General features: G+C 43.6%; 1 protein-coding gene across 3 annotated transcripts in view; it reads left to right on the top strand.

The window, feature by feature from the left end:
* Positions 1-248: 248 nt before the first annotated feature.
* CREM (cAMP responsive element modulator) overlaps positions 249-17,036 on the top strand; it is a 45,703-nt gene continuing 28,915 nt past the window's right edge. Inside the window, exons 1-3 of one of the 3 annotated variants that reach the window (XM_053259653.1) lie at positions 249-450; positions 9,477-9,597; positions 14,472-14,618. In XM_053259653.1, the coding sequence (XP_053115628.1) occupies positions 9,481-9,597; positions 14,472-14,618 (264 nt within the window). In that variant the 5' untranslated portion in view covers positions 249-450; positions 9,477-9,480. Of the gene's footprint in view, positions 451-7,290; positions 7,408-9,476; positions 9,598-14,471; positions 14,619-17,036 lie in introns of those variants that run through there. The other 2 variants (XM_053259652.1, XM_053259651.1) reach the window with 2 other exon arrangements.

A 17,036-nucleotide genomic window follows, 5' to 3' on the forward strand; every position in this document is an offset into this window, starting at 1 on the left:
CTGTAGGCCCGAGGGAGGGACGCAGAGAAGACGAGCGGACACCCGCACTTCCAACGCCGCCAGTTACCTCGGGTGCGTGCCCGGGAGGCAGCAATAAAGCCCAACCGCTGCCATCCCGCCCTCTGCCTCCCCGCCAAGCCAATCAGGAGCCGAAACGCCAGTGTGGCGGTTGGCGGACGCTCCAGCCGTTGGACCTCACGAGTAGCCAATGGGCGCCGGTCGGGGGGAGCGAGGGCGGCCGTGGCTCCGCCCCCTGCGCTCCCCCCCCCACCCCCGTCCACCGGCCCAGGTGAGCGGGGGAGGCGCGGCGCCGGGCGCCATTTCTTCAGCACCCCCCGCGGTGACGGCGCAGCGGCATCAGCGCTGACGTGAGGGCGACGCGCGGCCTCGCCCGGCCCAATCCCTCCTCCCCCACCCGCTTCCCCTGTGACGGGGGCGCCACGTACTCGGGTGAGTCGCAGGAGGGGGCGGGGACAAGAGGAGAGCGCGCAAGGCGGCGGCAGGGCTGGATCAGGAGAGAGAAGGGGTGAAGGCTGGGTGGGCACGTTGGCTCGGAGGGCAGGCTGAACGGCGGCCCTGTGTGCCCCGCCTGGGGTATTGTGGCTGGTATGAAACGGGGCTCAGCTGGAGCCCCAGAGAGCTTGTCAGTGGCCCACAGCCCTCGGCCAAGACGAGAGTGCTCCTGTGCACGCGCAGAGTGCCGCCGCTTTCCACTGTTCTGTCCTTCCCGCAGGGGTTTTAAGTCTCCTGTCCGTAACTCTCGGGCAGTGGCGCTGTTCTGCGCGTGTGTTTAAAGACGCAATCTTGCGTGTTTACTCTGTGCAAGAGATTCACTGAGTTTTGTAGGGCGTACTCCTAGGTGGGTATAAAGAAGGAGATAAACTGAAGATAAACAAGAGGATAGCACTAGGTAGACTAACTGTCAAGGTGTTTTAATAATAAGAGCTTCAGCGTTTATGTGCTCTTATCATTAAAAGATCTTGATAGCCTGCATACTGCTACCAGTTCCTCTTATTAGTGACAAGACTATTAAAAATGAAAATTCTAGGTAAGTATGAGTCCTGAGTCAGCAGTGTGTTTTGCCACCCTTCTTCTTTTTTAAAGCAGAGGTTGCCCTTGCCTTCCTGATCAAGAAGTTTCCTCTTTTGGTCTTTGTGTGGAGAGTGAGCAAGGCAGGAGTTGAAAGAGAAAGATCAGGAAGGACTGAAAAGAAGTTCACTGTAGATCAGAAAGAAGCAATGATTAGATGAAAAAATGCAGAGTTGGAATTAGAATTCAAGTCATGGAAGCGCTAGTGCCGGGGTTCCCAACCTGTGGGTACTCCCAAATGTTGCTGAACCATAACTCCCATCATCCTCAGCTGCAATTTATTGTGGCTGGGGATGATGGGAGTTGTAATTCAGCAACATGTGGTGTACCACCAGTTTGGAACCCCCTGCACTAGTGCAATCCAGCAGCTAAGAGTATTGGATGTGGGAATGCATGGTTCAAGTTGCACCTCTGCCATAGTTCTACTAAGTGACGTTGAGCAAGTTATGATATTAAAGCCTCAGATGGGGAGGGGTGGGGAAATGGTAGTGACTGTTGTAGTGTTCTTATGAATAAACACACAATGTAGTAAAACACTTGGGAGCAGAAAATAGGATAGTTGCTAATAAGAGGGACAGAGGGTGTACTTGGGGTGTGTGTATATGTATGTAACGGTGTGTTTGGCAGGGTGTCAAACACTCTGTTTGGTTAAAGTTTATTTATAGCGTTTGAGCCTCCTCTTAAGTAACATTCAGTATGGGTTAATTTCCCCCCCCATCAAGGTTCATTTAAATTTCTGGGTGGTTATTCCTAAATATTTGGCTTTGGGTGCTTTATATGCATTCCCTGAAGCACCTTATAATGGGTACTAAGGATCGAATAGGGCAGCAGGGCACCCTGTGTGAGCAATACGCTCACACAAAGGAAGTTGCGCATGTTGCCAGCGGTTTGAGTCTGGTGTTCCTGAAATAGCAACGTTAGGTGTCGGTTAGATAGAGGCTGTGTGATACAGCAACAAAGACCAGACATGGGCAAGATTGCATGTAGGCAAAGGTTTGCCCAATGTGCTGCTTCTTCTGTAATATACTCTTAAAACTGAAGAAAGAACTGCTTCGTGTTTCCTTTCAGTTACCTACACTCTTCAGGGAGATTATATTGGCAGTCTTCCCTTGTACAGAGTCCATTTAATCTCCAATAACATTGAATAAATGTTTAAAATGTATAAAATGTGTAAGGCAAATATTCATTTACCTTAAAGTGTTCTCTTCATTTGAACAGTGGTTAGATGGAGTAAAAGGCCACAAAATAATCTTTTGTGTAGTGCAGGGCTGTGTAGTGCAGGGCTGTGTAGTGGTTAGAGTGCTGGACTAGGATCAGGGAGACCCGAGTTCAAATCCCCATTCAGCCATGATACTTGTTGGGTGACTCTGGGCCAGACACTTCTCTCTCAGCCTAACCTACTTCACAGGGTTATTGTGAGGAGGAACTTAAGTATGTAGTACACTGCTCTGGGCTCCTTGGAGGAAGAGTGGGATTTAAAATGTAAAATAAATAAAAATAAAAATATCCTCTCAATTCTGTGGGAATAAGAGAGTTCAGTAGGTGATTGGCTGTACAGAATGAGAAATCAATCAAATGAGATGATACTTGCACTGGATTATTTCATATAAAGAACAAAAACACCAAGCTTTCAGGACTGTTTTTCAGTCATAGATTTTATTGTAATTGTAAAAAAAGCAAATCATTTCTAGAGCACCAATGCTAACTAGAACCGAAATCAAAGTAATGGTACAGGCCCCAAAGTCTAGATATGAGTGGAAGGGAAAGGTATAGAGGAGAGGTTACTTTGACAATGCCATAACAGAGGTGATGTTTTTAAAAGGTGTTTTAAATCTGGTTGGGATCAGAATGATCTTTTAATTGTGCTTTTGCTGGGATGGGGATGGTGCAATACCACATGAGCCACTTTGATCCTCTTTTTTGCCAAGGTAGTTGAGTGTTCAGGAGCTGGCTACACAAAGAGTAGTCAATTTGTCATAAAGTGCATCAGCTACACTGCCATATCCTCATGTTGGACACTGAATACATTTTTTCATATATTTTTATTTATCATATTTATGTACCTCCTGATATGTGAATCTCTTTTATTTAATTTAAAGATTTAAATTACATTTTAATTTAAAACACAACAAATATAAAATGGAGTACAAACAATTAAAACAATTTCATGGAATAAAACACTAAAACAATCTCATAGAATGAAAACAAACAATTCAAAATTAATTTTAATTAAAAGCCTGAGAAAACAGGTGTGTCTTGAGGTGTGTATTTTGCTTGGAAACAAATCAGGAGCCAGTGCAGTTCTTATAAAATCAATGTTATATGGTCCCCTGAGGTTGGAGGCCAGCTTGGCTGCTGTATCCTGTACCAATTGTAGCTTCTGGACTACATACAAAGCACATAGAGTGCATGACAGTAGTCAAGCCTGGAGGTTACCCGCATATTCACCACTGTTTAAAGGTCATTTAAGGTCATACACCCAGATATGGGTGGTAGCTGACATATCAGCAAAGCTGATAAAAAGTACTCCTGGCCACTGCCTCAGCCTGAGAAACCAGAGAGTTTGGGATCCAGGAGCACTCTCAAGCTTCTTTCAGGGGGAGTGTAACTCCATCCAGAACGGGCAGATCTAAACCATCTCATAGATGTGTCCTCTTACATAGAGAAGAGGGGCTCTGTAGTGCTGGTTATACACATCCATTGGGTCTGCTTAGGGTCTGCTTTATTGGGGTTAGGATTTTTTTAAACTTGGAATGTGAAGTGGAATAACTGCTTTTATGTATGTTCCTCTGTAAATTAACAGCACCTAAGAAGCCGTTGGTGCTATATACATGCATATTTATTATGGTAGCCTAGAGACAGGGTTTATAAAAACTGATTAAAAAAGAATTCAGATATTTAAAATTTAAATAGGATTTTAAAAATTTAAATTGATTTTAAAAATTCATGAAGAACTTAGGTCAAAGATAACATCATAAATATTAAACATAACTTGTAATTATATTCTGTGAACATGTTAACAGCAGTATATGGGGATAACAGACCTGATCAGTCCTATTCTGCAGATGGTGTACATGCAGCACACATACACACAGTCAAGCCCTTGCTCCCCCCACCAAAACATGCAAAGACAAAGAAGGTCAATGAGTGAATATAGAGGATTTGCAAGGATGGAGTAGATCTGAGCAAGGAGGAGAAGTTTGGATATAAATGCAAGGAATATGGCAGGGGAGGAGAATAGAAAGTGAAACCAAAAGTGAACACAACGTATTCATGCAGTCCTGTGTGGAAATGTTTTCTGAGGGTATCCTCCATTGTTGAAGGGAAACACCTATCATGGCAGCAGGCGCTAAAAGAAACCCCATTTGGAAAATACTCTAATGAAGTTCCTGTACCTGTGGTTAAGAAAGGCATGTGTGCGAAAGGAAAACAGTGCAAAAACAAAATGCAAGGCCTGATTGCCTGAATGAAACAGCTTTATGAGAAGTGTGTACCTATTATAGTGTGTAAAGGTAAAGTGTGCCATCCAGTTGATTTCGACTCCTGGCGCCCACAAAGCCCTGTGGTTTTCTTTGGTAGCATACAGGAGGGGTTTACTATTGCCTCTTCCTGTGCAGTGTGAGATGATGCCTTTCAGCATCTTCCTATATTGCTGCTGCCCGATATAGTAGCAGTGAGGATTCGAACTGGTAACCTTCCGCTTGTTAGTCAAGCATTTCCCCACTGTGCCACTTAAGGTTACTATTATAGTGTGTACCTACCTTCTAAAAATGAAATCTACATCTATCTCTAAATATGTATTAAGGTTAGATAACAAGAATGTACTTTTATAGAAAATGATTAAATAGAATCTTCCTGAGTAGTAATTTAAATTGTGATTTATATCATTAAAATTGAGTCCTGTCAAGTGATTTTTGATTTAAATTAAATCAACCCTGCCTGGAGAGGAGTGAACACATGGTGTGGTGGTTTTATAGCGTGACTTACACTTTTTCAGCCACTCTCTTTAGCAGTGAAAACCCTAGGCTGTTAAGTACATGAATTCAGGTTGGACATTTTTGTCTTCACACTTGGATGTTTCCCAGACCAGAAATCAGTTTCTTCACATTGCAGAGGAACCACACATAGAAAAACATGCTGCTGTTCTTTGAAGAATAGTTTATTAGATGTAGTAGTCCTGACACTTGATTTCAAAGTCTGTAGATCTTGTATATCACAATGGAAGATGAAAGAATTAACTTTTTAACGGAGAAACATTAAGGTAACATCTATGTATCATCAGAATCTTTTGGCCTTTTCTACTAATTACAGTTAACTGTAACTTTCTAAGTTGCAGAACTCAGTGCTTTGAAGGAAAATAACGTTTAAAAGTATACTTATTGTATTAGGTGACCAGTGCAATGTGTTTTCATTATTTAATTATGCAGCTACTGTAACTTAATATTTTGACCTCAATCTGGTTTCTAGCATATAAAATGAGATTCCATGTATGTGTTCTCTTTCACCCTTTCAGTGCTTTTGTACTGTACAAAACTAGATTTCTCCACCACCCTTGGGGCGCGGGAGGGGGGAATACCCAAAATAAAGGTTCACTTTCCATATATGAAACTTCTCCTTTGTGTGTCCTAATTTCATGCTATCAGCATTTGTTTGCAGACACTGTCCCTCTTAAAAATCTCACCCAGTGGTAGCTGTTTCCACACATTGGTATAGAGAAAATTGACCAATGCACACAGTGAATTGTTCACAAATTCAGTTGAAGACTGTTGCCTTGGAAAGGAGTTTAAGGTGACTAATGTAGCTGTATCCTGTACACTGGCCCAATATTTCTCAGCTTGGATTTAGGGTAAATCCTTAAATACCATAGAGGAGAATAATCTTGATTTAATGTACTGATGGGTTTTCTGTTTCTAGTAGTGTTCCAATTATAACTTATTCTGTGAGGACCACTTCCTTGTAGCTTCACTATGGACTAAGTAGTGCTGTGTGATACACCAGTATTCAAAGTGTACATCTCCTTGTAAGAACCCTAGATTTCGGTAGGACTTGGGAGGAAGCAGCTCGGGCTTTTAACCAAAGCTGCATCTAAAATACTGTCCAAAGAGTACCTTAGTATGCCGGTTTTTGCATTTTTTCGATAGTCCTTTTCCTTTTCTTCAGAACTTGTTGGGCGCTCCATTGTTTTCCTCCTCAGGAAGGTCTATGCTGTATGTTGAGCTATTAGACTCATGGGTATGTTCAAAGTTATATCACAGGCTCAGTGTCTATAAACAGGCCCTTGTCTGTCTTTGTAAGGTCTAGTAAACATGGGAGTGTAAAACTGAGCTGAATGGAGTGTGAGGAGTAGAACAAGAGAACCTGTGCTTGGATCTCCTCTATGAAGCTATTTTATCTGTTCCGTACACACATTAGCTTTCTACTGATATAGAGGCCTAAAACAGCAAGGCTGAAATTCTTGGTTTCTTGTGGAGCCGTATGAAGCATTTTAAAAAGCTTTCATATAAATTAGCTACAGTGCGGAGCCAGTGAATCAGTATTTCAAATTACATTGAAATTGCTTGGATAATCTTGGATGTTGAGTTTTGTTTTGTTCTTAAGCACAACTAAGCTTGTACACCACTGTCGGTCTTATGCAGCAGTACAGCTGCTGGTGTGCATTGAATTGTTTTAGGGGGTACACATGCAGTTCGTGGAGGTGAGAGTGAGGCCCAGCAGGCCTGCCAAATGTGCCACATCAGTTGAACAAGTGCCTTATAACATGTTCCAGAATTCTCTACAGTGCTCAGGGGTTCCGTGGCAGGTAAACAAGATCTTCAGCAGACATGTGGAAAGATTCCGTGAAGAAAACTTGCAAGCCACTCCTATAGAATACAGAGCCTCTGTCAACTGAGCTGTATGTACGGTGTGGCAGAGGTACCTCCGATCCTGCAATCTGCCTTGCATCACATGTACATCTTCTGAAAGTCCTACCAAATCTGGAACTATAGTATAGCTGAAATGTGCATGGACCCCAGCCCCCCTGACTTATAGAACTGGTTGCATAACACTCCTCAAATCTCTCTTGTGTGTGATTGAACAAAGGCCTTTTCTCTCTAGAGCTACGCTTTTCCTCAATTCTCTAGTGAACCTTATGTACTGTTTGTAGCACTGTGCGTGTTCGTTGCCATGGTAGTAGCTATGACATCACAAGTGGAACATAACTTCACTGCAAGATTCACTAGAAGGGAGCTGGGCTGGAGAAGGAGGAAGTCCTTCTCAAAACACATCAATCATCATGAGCAAGTGTGGCAAAAAACAGCATGCAAGAATTAGCATAAGGTAGCCCATTGTATATCTGGTAGATATCATCAAAACATGTTTCTGCACTACAGATCTATATTGTGTGATTCATGTAGTTGTGACTCAAATCATTATATTCCTGTGGAATGTAGCCAAGCACATCCTGTATTGATCCTAATATTTAGAAAGTTTTGTGTATGTGTTTGAAACAATGTGTCCATTTGGCTCAATACAGGATTGAATTAGAGATTTATTATCTTTTGGAATTAAGCAGTTAAATTTACCCTTCACGGTTTGGGGAGAAGTGAACGTCCTTCTGGGGGAGGCAGAACAATATATGTCTAGTTATGATCAAGAAATTGCTTGATCATAGGGCTCACCCCTGCTGTAACACTGTTCTGGATCTCTGTGAAGATACCCCCTTTGAAATACTCCTGTTATTGGGGTGATGATGAGTTACATGGCTTGTGCATTGCACCATTAGATGTTTTGCAGATTCGGTTGTATCTTGCACCAAGCAAATTTGAGCAGCAGGTATTTTTATAGGCCGATATAAATGAAGCTATGGGAGATCCTCAAGTAGTTTTAAAGGATGAAAATGCAAAATATACTACAATCTAGATATGAAATACCATGTAACAATTTTAATTCATCTGTGTTGGAGTATGGATAACAAGTGCTTCAGAAATGGCAGTTTGTATTCCGTTGTGCCTGGCTAACACAGCCTGTGCATATGAGTTGAGACCAGATAAAAAAAGAGGATGGAGCACATTAATAGAGACAACTGTGAAGTTGTATGTGGGTCAAGTTTTCCTCTTCTGCCTAGATTCTTGGGAGGGGCTGGAATAAAGTTGGATCAAGACACTCTGACGAACAGAGTCTGCCAACTGAATCACTTTGCAGATGAGTCCCCAGAGTCCAGTGTCAACTCACATCATTCTGTAGACCAGACCTCAGGTTTAGAATACTTGGAACAACTGAGTGTGTTGCTTTCACCTGCCTACAATCACTGCAGGATAGACGGCCATTGTTCAGAAATGGAGGGGGCAGTTTTGGCATTCTAGAGCATGAGATAAATAGCTTGTAGAGTCGGGGGAAAATAGTGCATGCCTATCTAAATAGAGCACGTCTAGCTGTCTTTAATTTTAGTGTGCTGTGTCAGTGAACACAGTCTCAAGACTTGTGGCCCAACATCTTCTGTGATATATTAAAGAATTGTAGGGCCTGGCTATTAGATTACACACTGGTATCGGTAAAAATATTACCTCACCCAATGGCTGCTTGGATTGCCTATGCAATTAGGCTTGCTCTATAGTACTAAAAGGCCAGCTCTTTGTAGCGAGTGTGCACTATACATTGGGGCATTTGTGTAGGGGAAGACAGACACTTTCTCCCTCCAAGATGCTGAAATCTTGGTTGCATGTGATACTCTCATGTACTTGGTCATGGCCTTAGGTGTACATGAGCCTATGATTGACTGTGTGTCTCTGGTCCTTAATAATGCAGGGACCAAACTACACACACACACACACACACACCGCAATTCTCTTAAACTTTCTTAAATATGTTTTTAAGTACCAAAGCAGCCTATAAGCTGAAAGCATTTTTTAAAAAATACAGTAATGAGAAAATACACAAGAAATCTTAAAATCAGTTTCTAGAGCAGCAACCCGAGTGTTATCTTACAGATCAACTTTTAAGAAAACTTTAAAAGGGGGAAAGCTTGGGTGAACAAAAAGGCACTTGCTTGTTGCCTGAAGCTGTATGAAGTGGCTGAGCAAGTCTTCTACGGGAGAGCATTTCACATACTTGCTCTGGATATGTCCTCTGAGCACCAGAAGATCTTGTTTCCTTGGGGAAACTAGCACCTTGAAGAAGATCTTGCCTGCAGAGCTTGAAACAGATGGTGGTCTTTCACATATACGGGTTTGCAGCTGATCATAAATGCATTGTATCTCTTCATGGATCTCTAAGGCTGTGGGAATGCCCTTGTAGCAAAATTGTAAAAAAAAGAAAAGAGAAGCCTTATGACAGTTTGCCTAAACTCTTAGAGGTGAAAATTGCTCCAAGTGCTATCTGTACACTTTTCTTTCTTGTGTTATTTTTAGGCAAATGACCATGGAAACAGGTGAATCACAAGATGGCAATGCAGCAGACTCTGTGGCAGAAAGTGATTCTGCTAATATACAGTCTCCAAGTGGCCAAAATCAGATTTCCACTATAGCTCAGGTAACTTTAAATATACTTGGTTTAAAAAGTATATAGCCAGATACTCTAGGCAGAGAAGCCAACACAAGTCCTGTCTGCAGGTTTACTGTTGTGCATTAGCTAGAGTGGCATTGGCTGTATTCGCACGTCACACAGAACCGTGGGTCCAGTGGACCTGCGGTTCCACTCTTCCCCCCACCTCCCTGTTCTTCTGTCTACATTCAGGTGACAGGGAGAGCATCCTCTCTGTAGTCAGTGAGACTGCAGAGAGGAAGGGAAATTGGCTGTGCGGTCTTCTTTCTTGCTTGAAGGACAACCGTACAGCCAATCAGGGAGGAGTTTCCTCCCTCAACTCCAGTCTAGCTGAATGCAGCCTCCTGTGCTGCATTTGGATGCAACGGAGGCTCCATGAACCCTCAGTTTGGAGCAGCAAAACTCACTACAAACCGAGGATTCAAATTGGAGTCTCCTGAGCACAACCTTGGGTCGCACAACGAATGGGACTGGAGTTGCACATGTTTGGACATAATGGTAAGGAAACTGCGGGTCCCTGCAACTCTGATCCCCCGTTAAATGCGAACACCAGGTGCTAGGGAACACCAGTGGGAAGGGGTGTTTGCACCCCTGCCTCCCCCCCCCCCAGCTTGTGGACTTCCCAGATGTACCTTGTTGGTCACTGCATGAAGTAGGATGCTGGGCTAGATGGGCCTTTGGCCTGATCCAGAGAGGGCTTTTCTTATTTTCTTATGTTCAAAGTGACAACACCATAATCCTGTAGTTTAACGGCTCTGTTAAGAATGCTGGCATAGAAGTTATTTCTCTGCTGGCGCAATGCTACACCAACTTATGCTAGAGCTTTTGGGTTGCATAGAAGATATCTACTTCAGAGTTGCAAGCATCGCCGGTTATTTTCCCATCCTTAGCCAGCATTAGGAAAGTTCTGTGCCATAGCAAGCTTCCTTGCTAGATTTTAGCCATTGCATTTTTTATACAGCAGAGTCACACATTTTCTTGCCCAGGTCTGTATTTAAACATATTTTCTTATGGGACAAGACCTGAAAGGTCAAACATGGACACCTTATTTTGGCAATGTGACAAGCTGCTATGAAATATCTTGTCCCCCACAGTTGTTAAACTGTGTTTGTCCACAATCTCCCTCTAATAGAGGGCATTTAGCTTTCATTATGTTTCTGCTTTTGGGGCTCTCTTCATAAGATTCATTCTTGGGTAGGCAGCATGCACTCCAGACTTGACCTGTTTCTTGAGAAATAATGAAAAGTAATGTATAGTGTATTGGCTAAAAGGATGAACACAAAGCCAAGAAGTTTTAATTTCAAATCCCACCTCTACCACTGAGAAGCCACTTATAAGACTAGCTGCCATCTGCAATAGGTGGATGCTAGTACTTGCCTACCTAACAGGCTTATTGTAAGGACCACTGAGTTGCTGGGTTGGATCCCAACCAGTACTTCTGTGGATGGAAGGAGTTCTGCTTGCACAAGAGGAAGGGATGGTGTTTGCCAGTCTCCCCTCGCTTCTGCTGCCTTCGTATGCCAATGAGGTCTGAGGAACATTGAGGAATAGATTAGGGGGGGCGGGCAGGCATTATAGAAGGAAGGGGTACTCAACAAAAATCACCCGCTACCCTGTGCAAACAGAACTTATTTCATTCGTAGAAGAATTAATTGAAAATTAACCCAGTATATGTGAAGCACTGTGAGCACTTAACATGTGTTATAGATGCTAAGCATTACTATTATATTCCTTGATAGTATATGAAGCTACCTTCCTAATGGCGCAGCGGGGAAGCAACTTGCCTAGGGAGCAAGAGTCTGTCAGTTCAATTCCCCGCTGGTATGTTTCCCAGACTACAGGAAATATCAGGCAGCAGCGATATAGGAAGGTGCTGAAAGGCATCATCTCATTCTGCGTGGGAGGAGGCAATGGTAAACCCCTCATGTATTCTACCAAGAAAACCACATGGCTCTGTTGTTGCCAGGAGTTGACAATGACTTGACGGCACAAACTTTCCTCTTTTCCCCCTGAGTTTGTATCCTTCCCAACTTTGAACAGATGCCATAGGAGTTGAGCTCAATCCAAATGAATGTTTTGTCTGTGGATTTAAATGCAGTTTTGAACATTAAGCACTAAGAAGCCTGGAACTCTTATACACTTGAAGATGGAGAATGCCCATTTATCTGAAATAACTGGCCCTAACGTAAGCTGAATCTCTGTGTGTGTCTGCCCATTTCTGGCATTACCAGTGATGCTATAAAACTTTGTTCCCCAGGCTTCTAAATTGTCCTCCAGACTGTCTGCTTCGAGTAATTGGCAATCTGTGCAGGCATTCAAATGCCAGGGCTGTAGCTGGTTCCCCTCCTTATTGACGTCAGACTTGCCAGTGCTGCTGCAATCAGTACATGAGTAATCTAGCAAACATTTGTGCATGTGAGAGTGCTTCAGCAATTCTGTGGTAGTAAAAGGTGCTGTTTTTTGTTTAAAAAAGAAAGAAAAGAAAAAGCAATTGCAATAAAACACCCCTCTAAAAGTTCGTTTTCCTGAAAGAGAAAAGGGGTGATGGGACAAAAAGCAGACTCCTTTGGAGACTCCTCCTAAACTCACACATATTATCATTGCACCCCCAGGCCCCCAATGAAGACAGGACACTCTTAGTTGGAGTAAATAAGGGTCACTTTTATTATTGTACAGAGGTAGCGACACTTGCAACGAGGTCCCAATACACTAGAGTGCGGGTACTACTCTCGCGTGGTGGCCCTTCCTAGTGAAGAGCACCCCACACCAGGGCGAAGGGCCGGGTCCTGATTTGGCCAGGCTCCAAGTCCTGGCCTCCTCTCACTGCGGGGCTCCAACCCGCCGAGGGGGGTGGTGGTGGTCCGAGACCCCCCCAACCCAAGCCATCTAAGCTCTGAGCCGGTGAGTCGCGCCCACCCCCCGAGTGGGGGCCATTCCCAACCTTACGGGCCATCAAAGCCCTGAAAGGCTGTTCTTTGACCCCCCCCCCCAACTGGTCCTCTAGCCAAACACCGATCCCTGAATCTACCTACCCAACACCCGCACTGCAGCAGAGAGACTGCTCATGAGATGGCTGCCGGGCTACGATGTTTCCCCGGCCCCCTCTCCTGACTGGACAATCCCTAGTCACGTGGAGGGGGCCAAGATGGCGCTTCCGTGCCTGCATCCTAGTGCCGGGTGCACAACCACGCCCCCCGCCTCACCTGCTCGGGCACGGAGGTGAGAAGCGGCATTCTAGTTAGGTTAGGATGGAACTCAACAGTTTGTGTTAAATTGTGGGTGGAAGAACCAGAAGAGAAGGACCTTGTTAACAATGACATGTGCCAGTTTTATGGTTGTCAACACTGATCTGGCATGCTATGTTCCTTATATTGGGTACATTGGTGTACATGTTTTTTCTTATGATTCTGTTTTTAGGAGCCATACATTTCTGATCATTGTCACCCCTCTGTACAATTCCAATCTGAGCAGCTGCTTGGACCAAGGATATATGATTGTCCCTGAATTTCAGTAGGAGGCACACTGGACTAGGGCAGGGAAGATGCATATATTGTGGACTTGCTGGCTAGCCTTATGCAAGGTTCTAGTCCTCACTTTCTATTCATCTGTAAAATGTGTGAAATAGATCTTTCTTTCTGGATTGCAGTGTTTAATGCAAAGTTAAGTGTCTATAAATGAGTGTACTGTGCCAATAATTTGTACAAGTAAGCACTCTAGCTGTACTGAAAATAAAAAGATTACATCAAAGTTTGTGCCCCTTTGCATGTTACACAATATATGTAACTGCGTTTTCATTTACTGTAAACTATGATGTGGAAATGTCCCCACATGTATAGAGTTTTGTAAATCACATGGTTCAAAGATCTCAAGTGTGAGCGAACACATTCTATGAATGCCATTTTATTCTGTAATGTGGGAACTGCTGTTCCACCTGAGCACGTACGTCTAACGATGCTATATCAGCTGGGTTTGGGAATTCTTCTCGTTTCAGCAAATAAGCATCCCATATAAATTTCAGAGCTTAAACACATCCTCTGAGAATCTCCTTGACAATTTTATAATTAAAAGTGTTAAATGTTCCAGCCTCCCCCCGCCCATCCCCACTTTGTAGAGTACCCTCAATACTTACGTTAAAAACTTGTAATCCACTGTAAAGTGACTGACTTTGTGAGCCACCCAGAGAACAATTGTTATGGGTCAACCAGTAAATAAAATTGTTGCCTTTGGTCCGCAATGGATTGAATGGAAATCCCTTGTTCTGCCATGAAAATCACTTGGTGGCCTTAGCAAGCTGTTCTTTCTTAGCTTGTTTCTCTGGAAGATCGTGATGATAGTTGCCTACTCTTACAGGATTATTATAAGACACACACACACACACACACACACACACACACACACACACACATATATATATGCGGTGAGGTGTTTTAAATGATATAAAAACACTGTATGAAAGTATTGTATTTATTAAATGAGAGGTTAGGAGCTCTGTAGAGCAAAACTGTCTGAAGACATCAATGTGACAGTGAACTATTTTTGTGCGTACTTCACACTTTGAACAACAACAAGCCAGTAAAAACTGAAAAGAGTTTTTTCTAGTCCATTTGTCAGTGGGCATATGTTATTAAAAGGTAATCAGAAGACTTAATGATACATTTCATCTGCTATCTATGCTTGCAGTGGGAAACCCAAATCAATTCTCTTAATAAGCGATGGTCACTCTTACTGTATCAGAAAATGGCACATAAGGTTTCAGTGATGAAAGCTTTATATTAATCTGGATTCCCCCCACCCCTGGATCATTTATATCTTGATGTTCATGTTGGCTTAATTCTCCATGATATTTTTCACACCTATAATAGGTTTCTGTAGCTGGATCAACAACTGGAAGAGGATCTCCCTCGATAACTGTCGTGCAGTTGCCTTCTGGTCAAACAGTTCATGTGCAGGGAGTGATTCAAGCTACGCAGCCTTCAGTAATTCAGTCACCTCAGCTGCAATCTGTTCAGGTTAGTTGTTGCTCCCTTATCTTGCTCTGGGCTTCAGTTGGCACCGTCGAAGTTCTAATTTTTGCCCTGTCAGTGAACGGAAGAACCTTTCGTACTTACTGCCGAGAATGGACTTCTGACTGACTAATACGTCATCTGTTGACCAGCAGTGCTATATTAATATTTTCTGTTTACTTATGTAAAGACTCCTTACCTCAAATTAGAGCAGTGATCTTCCCTATTTTTCAAGCAGAATTCACTTGGGCAAAAAACCTTCAATGTGTGAACCATTTCCCACTTTGCTGACCTCCATACATTACTGCACTTTCTCAGTACTGGGAGTGACCTTTGAACCCTCTCCTAGGAACTCTGGGGGGAAAGCTGAGAAAGGCCTGGCCACACAGACAGCCAGTGTGCATGCGCGGCGGCCTCCAAAATGGCCACAGCCAGCACAAAGAGGCCGAGAACATTAAGAATAGCCTTCTTGGGTCTATAAAATCATGCATGGTGTGGAGAAAGTGGATAGAGAGAAGTTCTTTTCCCTCTCCCATAACACTAGAACCAGGGGTCATCCCATGAAATTGATTGCTGGGAAATCTAGGACCAACAAACAGAAGTACTTTTTCACACAACAAATAATCCACTTGTGGAATTCTCTGCCACAAGATGTGGTGACAGCCAACAACCTGGATGGCTTTAGGAAGGGTTTGGATAACTTCATGGAGGAGAGGTCTGTCATCGGCTACTAGTCGGAGGGCTATAGGCCATCTCCAGCCTCAAAGGCAGATGCCTCTGAGTACCAGTTGCAGGAAAGAAGGCATGCCCTCAACTCCTGCCTGTGGCTTCCAGCGGCATCTGGTGGGCCACTGTGCAAAACAGGGTGCTGGACTAGATAGGCCTTGGGCCTGATCCAGCAGGGCTGTTCTTATGTACTTGGGACATGTCAGTTGTGTGTAAATTGACTCATCCTTCAAATAAGAATGAAAACATACTGTAACTGTATGAATGTTGATCTTCAGCATCCACTTGGGGAACTAATTAATTAGATGCTGTAGTGGGGGTGGTGTTTGGACCCATGTGCCTCTAGAACCTTCTGGGTGGGCCCTGACAGGTATCTTGCTGCCACCAGCTGTCACAACCTGGGAAGCTGTTGTTTTTCTGACTCCTCCCCTTGAAGGTATACCAGACTGGGTCGAACAGCATACCCAGAGTCCCTCACAGTTTCACCAAAGACCTGAAACTGTAAAGTGGTCACTTGGGAAATAATATTAGAAGATTGTTGCTCCTTTGGACTAGGGCTTGGGAGGCGTGTGACTGGGGGCCCACCTTTCCCCATGGATCACTCATGAAACAGTATTAACAATTCAAAAAGCTTTATTGTTACAATGGGATGAATTGGAGCAAATGGGGGAAAATAGGACAGTAGGCCTCAGCCTTATTAAGACGCCCAGGCAACCCAGAGAAAACAAAGAATAAGGTAGCACAGACTGACTGCAATTACTGTCCCTTCTATACCTTTCATTCTAGTCCTTGAGGCTGATCTACTCCACAGGCCTCCAAGTCACCATCTCAGCTCAAGCGGAGTTAAGGCTTCAGGGAGAGAGACAGCAAGGCATTCCACCACCTTCTCTTCCCTCCTTCCCCACCAACTCTCCCTGTAAATCCCCAGAGGAGACTCACAAAAGAAAAGGAACCCCTCCTCCCAAAAAGAGAGGGAAGAGCCAACTTTTGATTTAATTGGCTCCCATGTGGGAGACAGTAATCAATTACAGGGTTTGGTTTGTGGTCTGACCCTGATGTCCTCTATCCCAATTACAAAATAATTGTTCTCATCCCTCTTCTTGAAACCCACATGCTGGCTTCTTACTGTTTTCTGTAGCCACTTCAAGTTCTAGCTTTTACCTTTGCACACTGTGCCATTGTGGCCCAACTGTATTTGTCACTCTCTCTTTCTCTTCCCTTTCCAGTTTCATTCCATACAGTTGCACTAGCAAGCTATACTGCTCTTTCCCTTCTGTTTCTTCCTCCCACTCATATTATGCTGTTGCTTAATGTGGATCTCCTCTGTTCTTTAAATGTGTTAATTTGCCACCCTTCCTTCCAAAAACCATTCTCACCTGCAGAGCTTTTCCTAGTCTGTCAGTGGCTCAAGTCTATATTCAGTTTGCTCCCATCTTTCTTCATCATCCCATGTCCTGTGAAGGGACTATCTCTGTTGTTTGTTGCTGTGTCGTTTTATTTAGTATCAGGCGGTACTAAATAATCTTAGTTTTCCGTGAAGGAAGACAGGTAGCCTTCTGTATGCAAAATTTTCCTTATTGCTCTCATAGTAAGAGCAGGGAAGCTGCTGTGAGAGTAGTTATCTCAGAGCCACTGGATCTGCTGCAATGATCTTGCTTCAAAGTGAAAGCCAGGATTATCAACATTATGCATACATTA

The sequence above is a fragment of the Hemicordylus capensis genome, chromosome 6, assembly GCF_027244095.1.
Source record: "Hemicordylus capensis ecotype Gifberg chromosome 6, rHemCap1.1.pri, whole genome shotgun sequence".
In the NCBI taxonomy this organism is placed as follows: Eukaryota; Metazoa; Chordata; class Lepidosauria; order Squamata; family Cordylidae; genus Hemicordylus; species Hemicordylus capensis.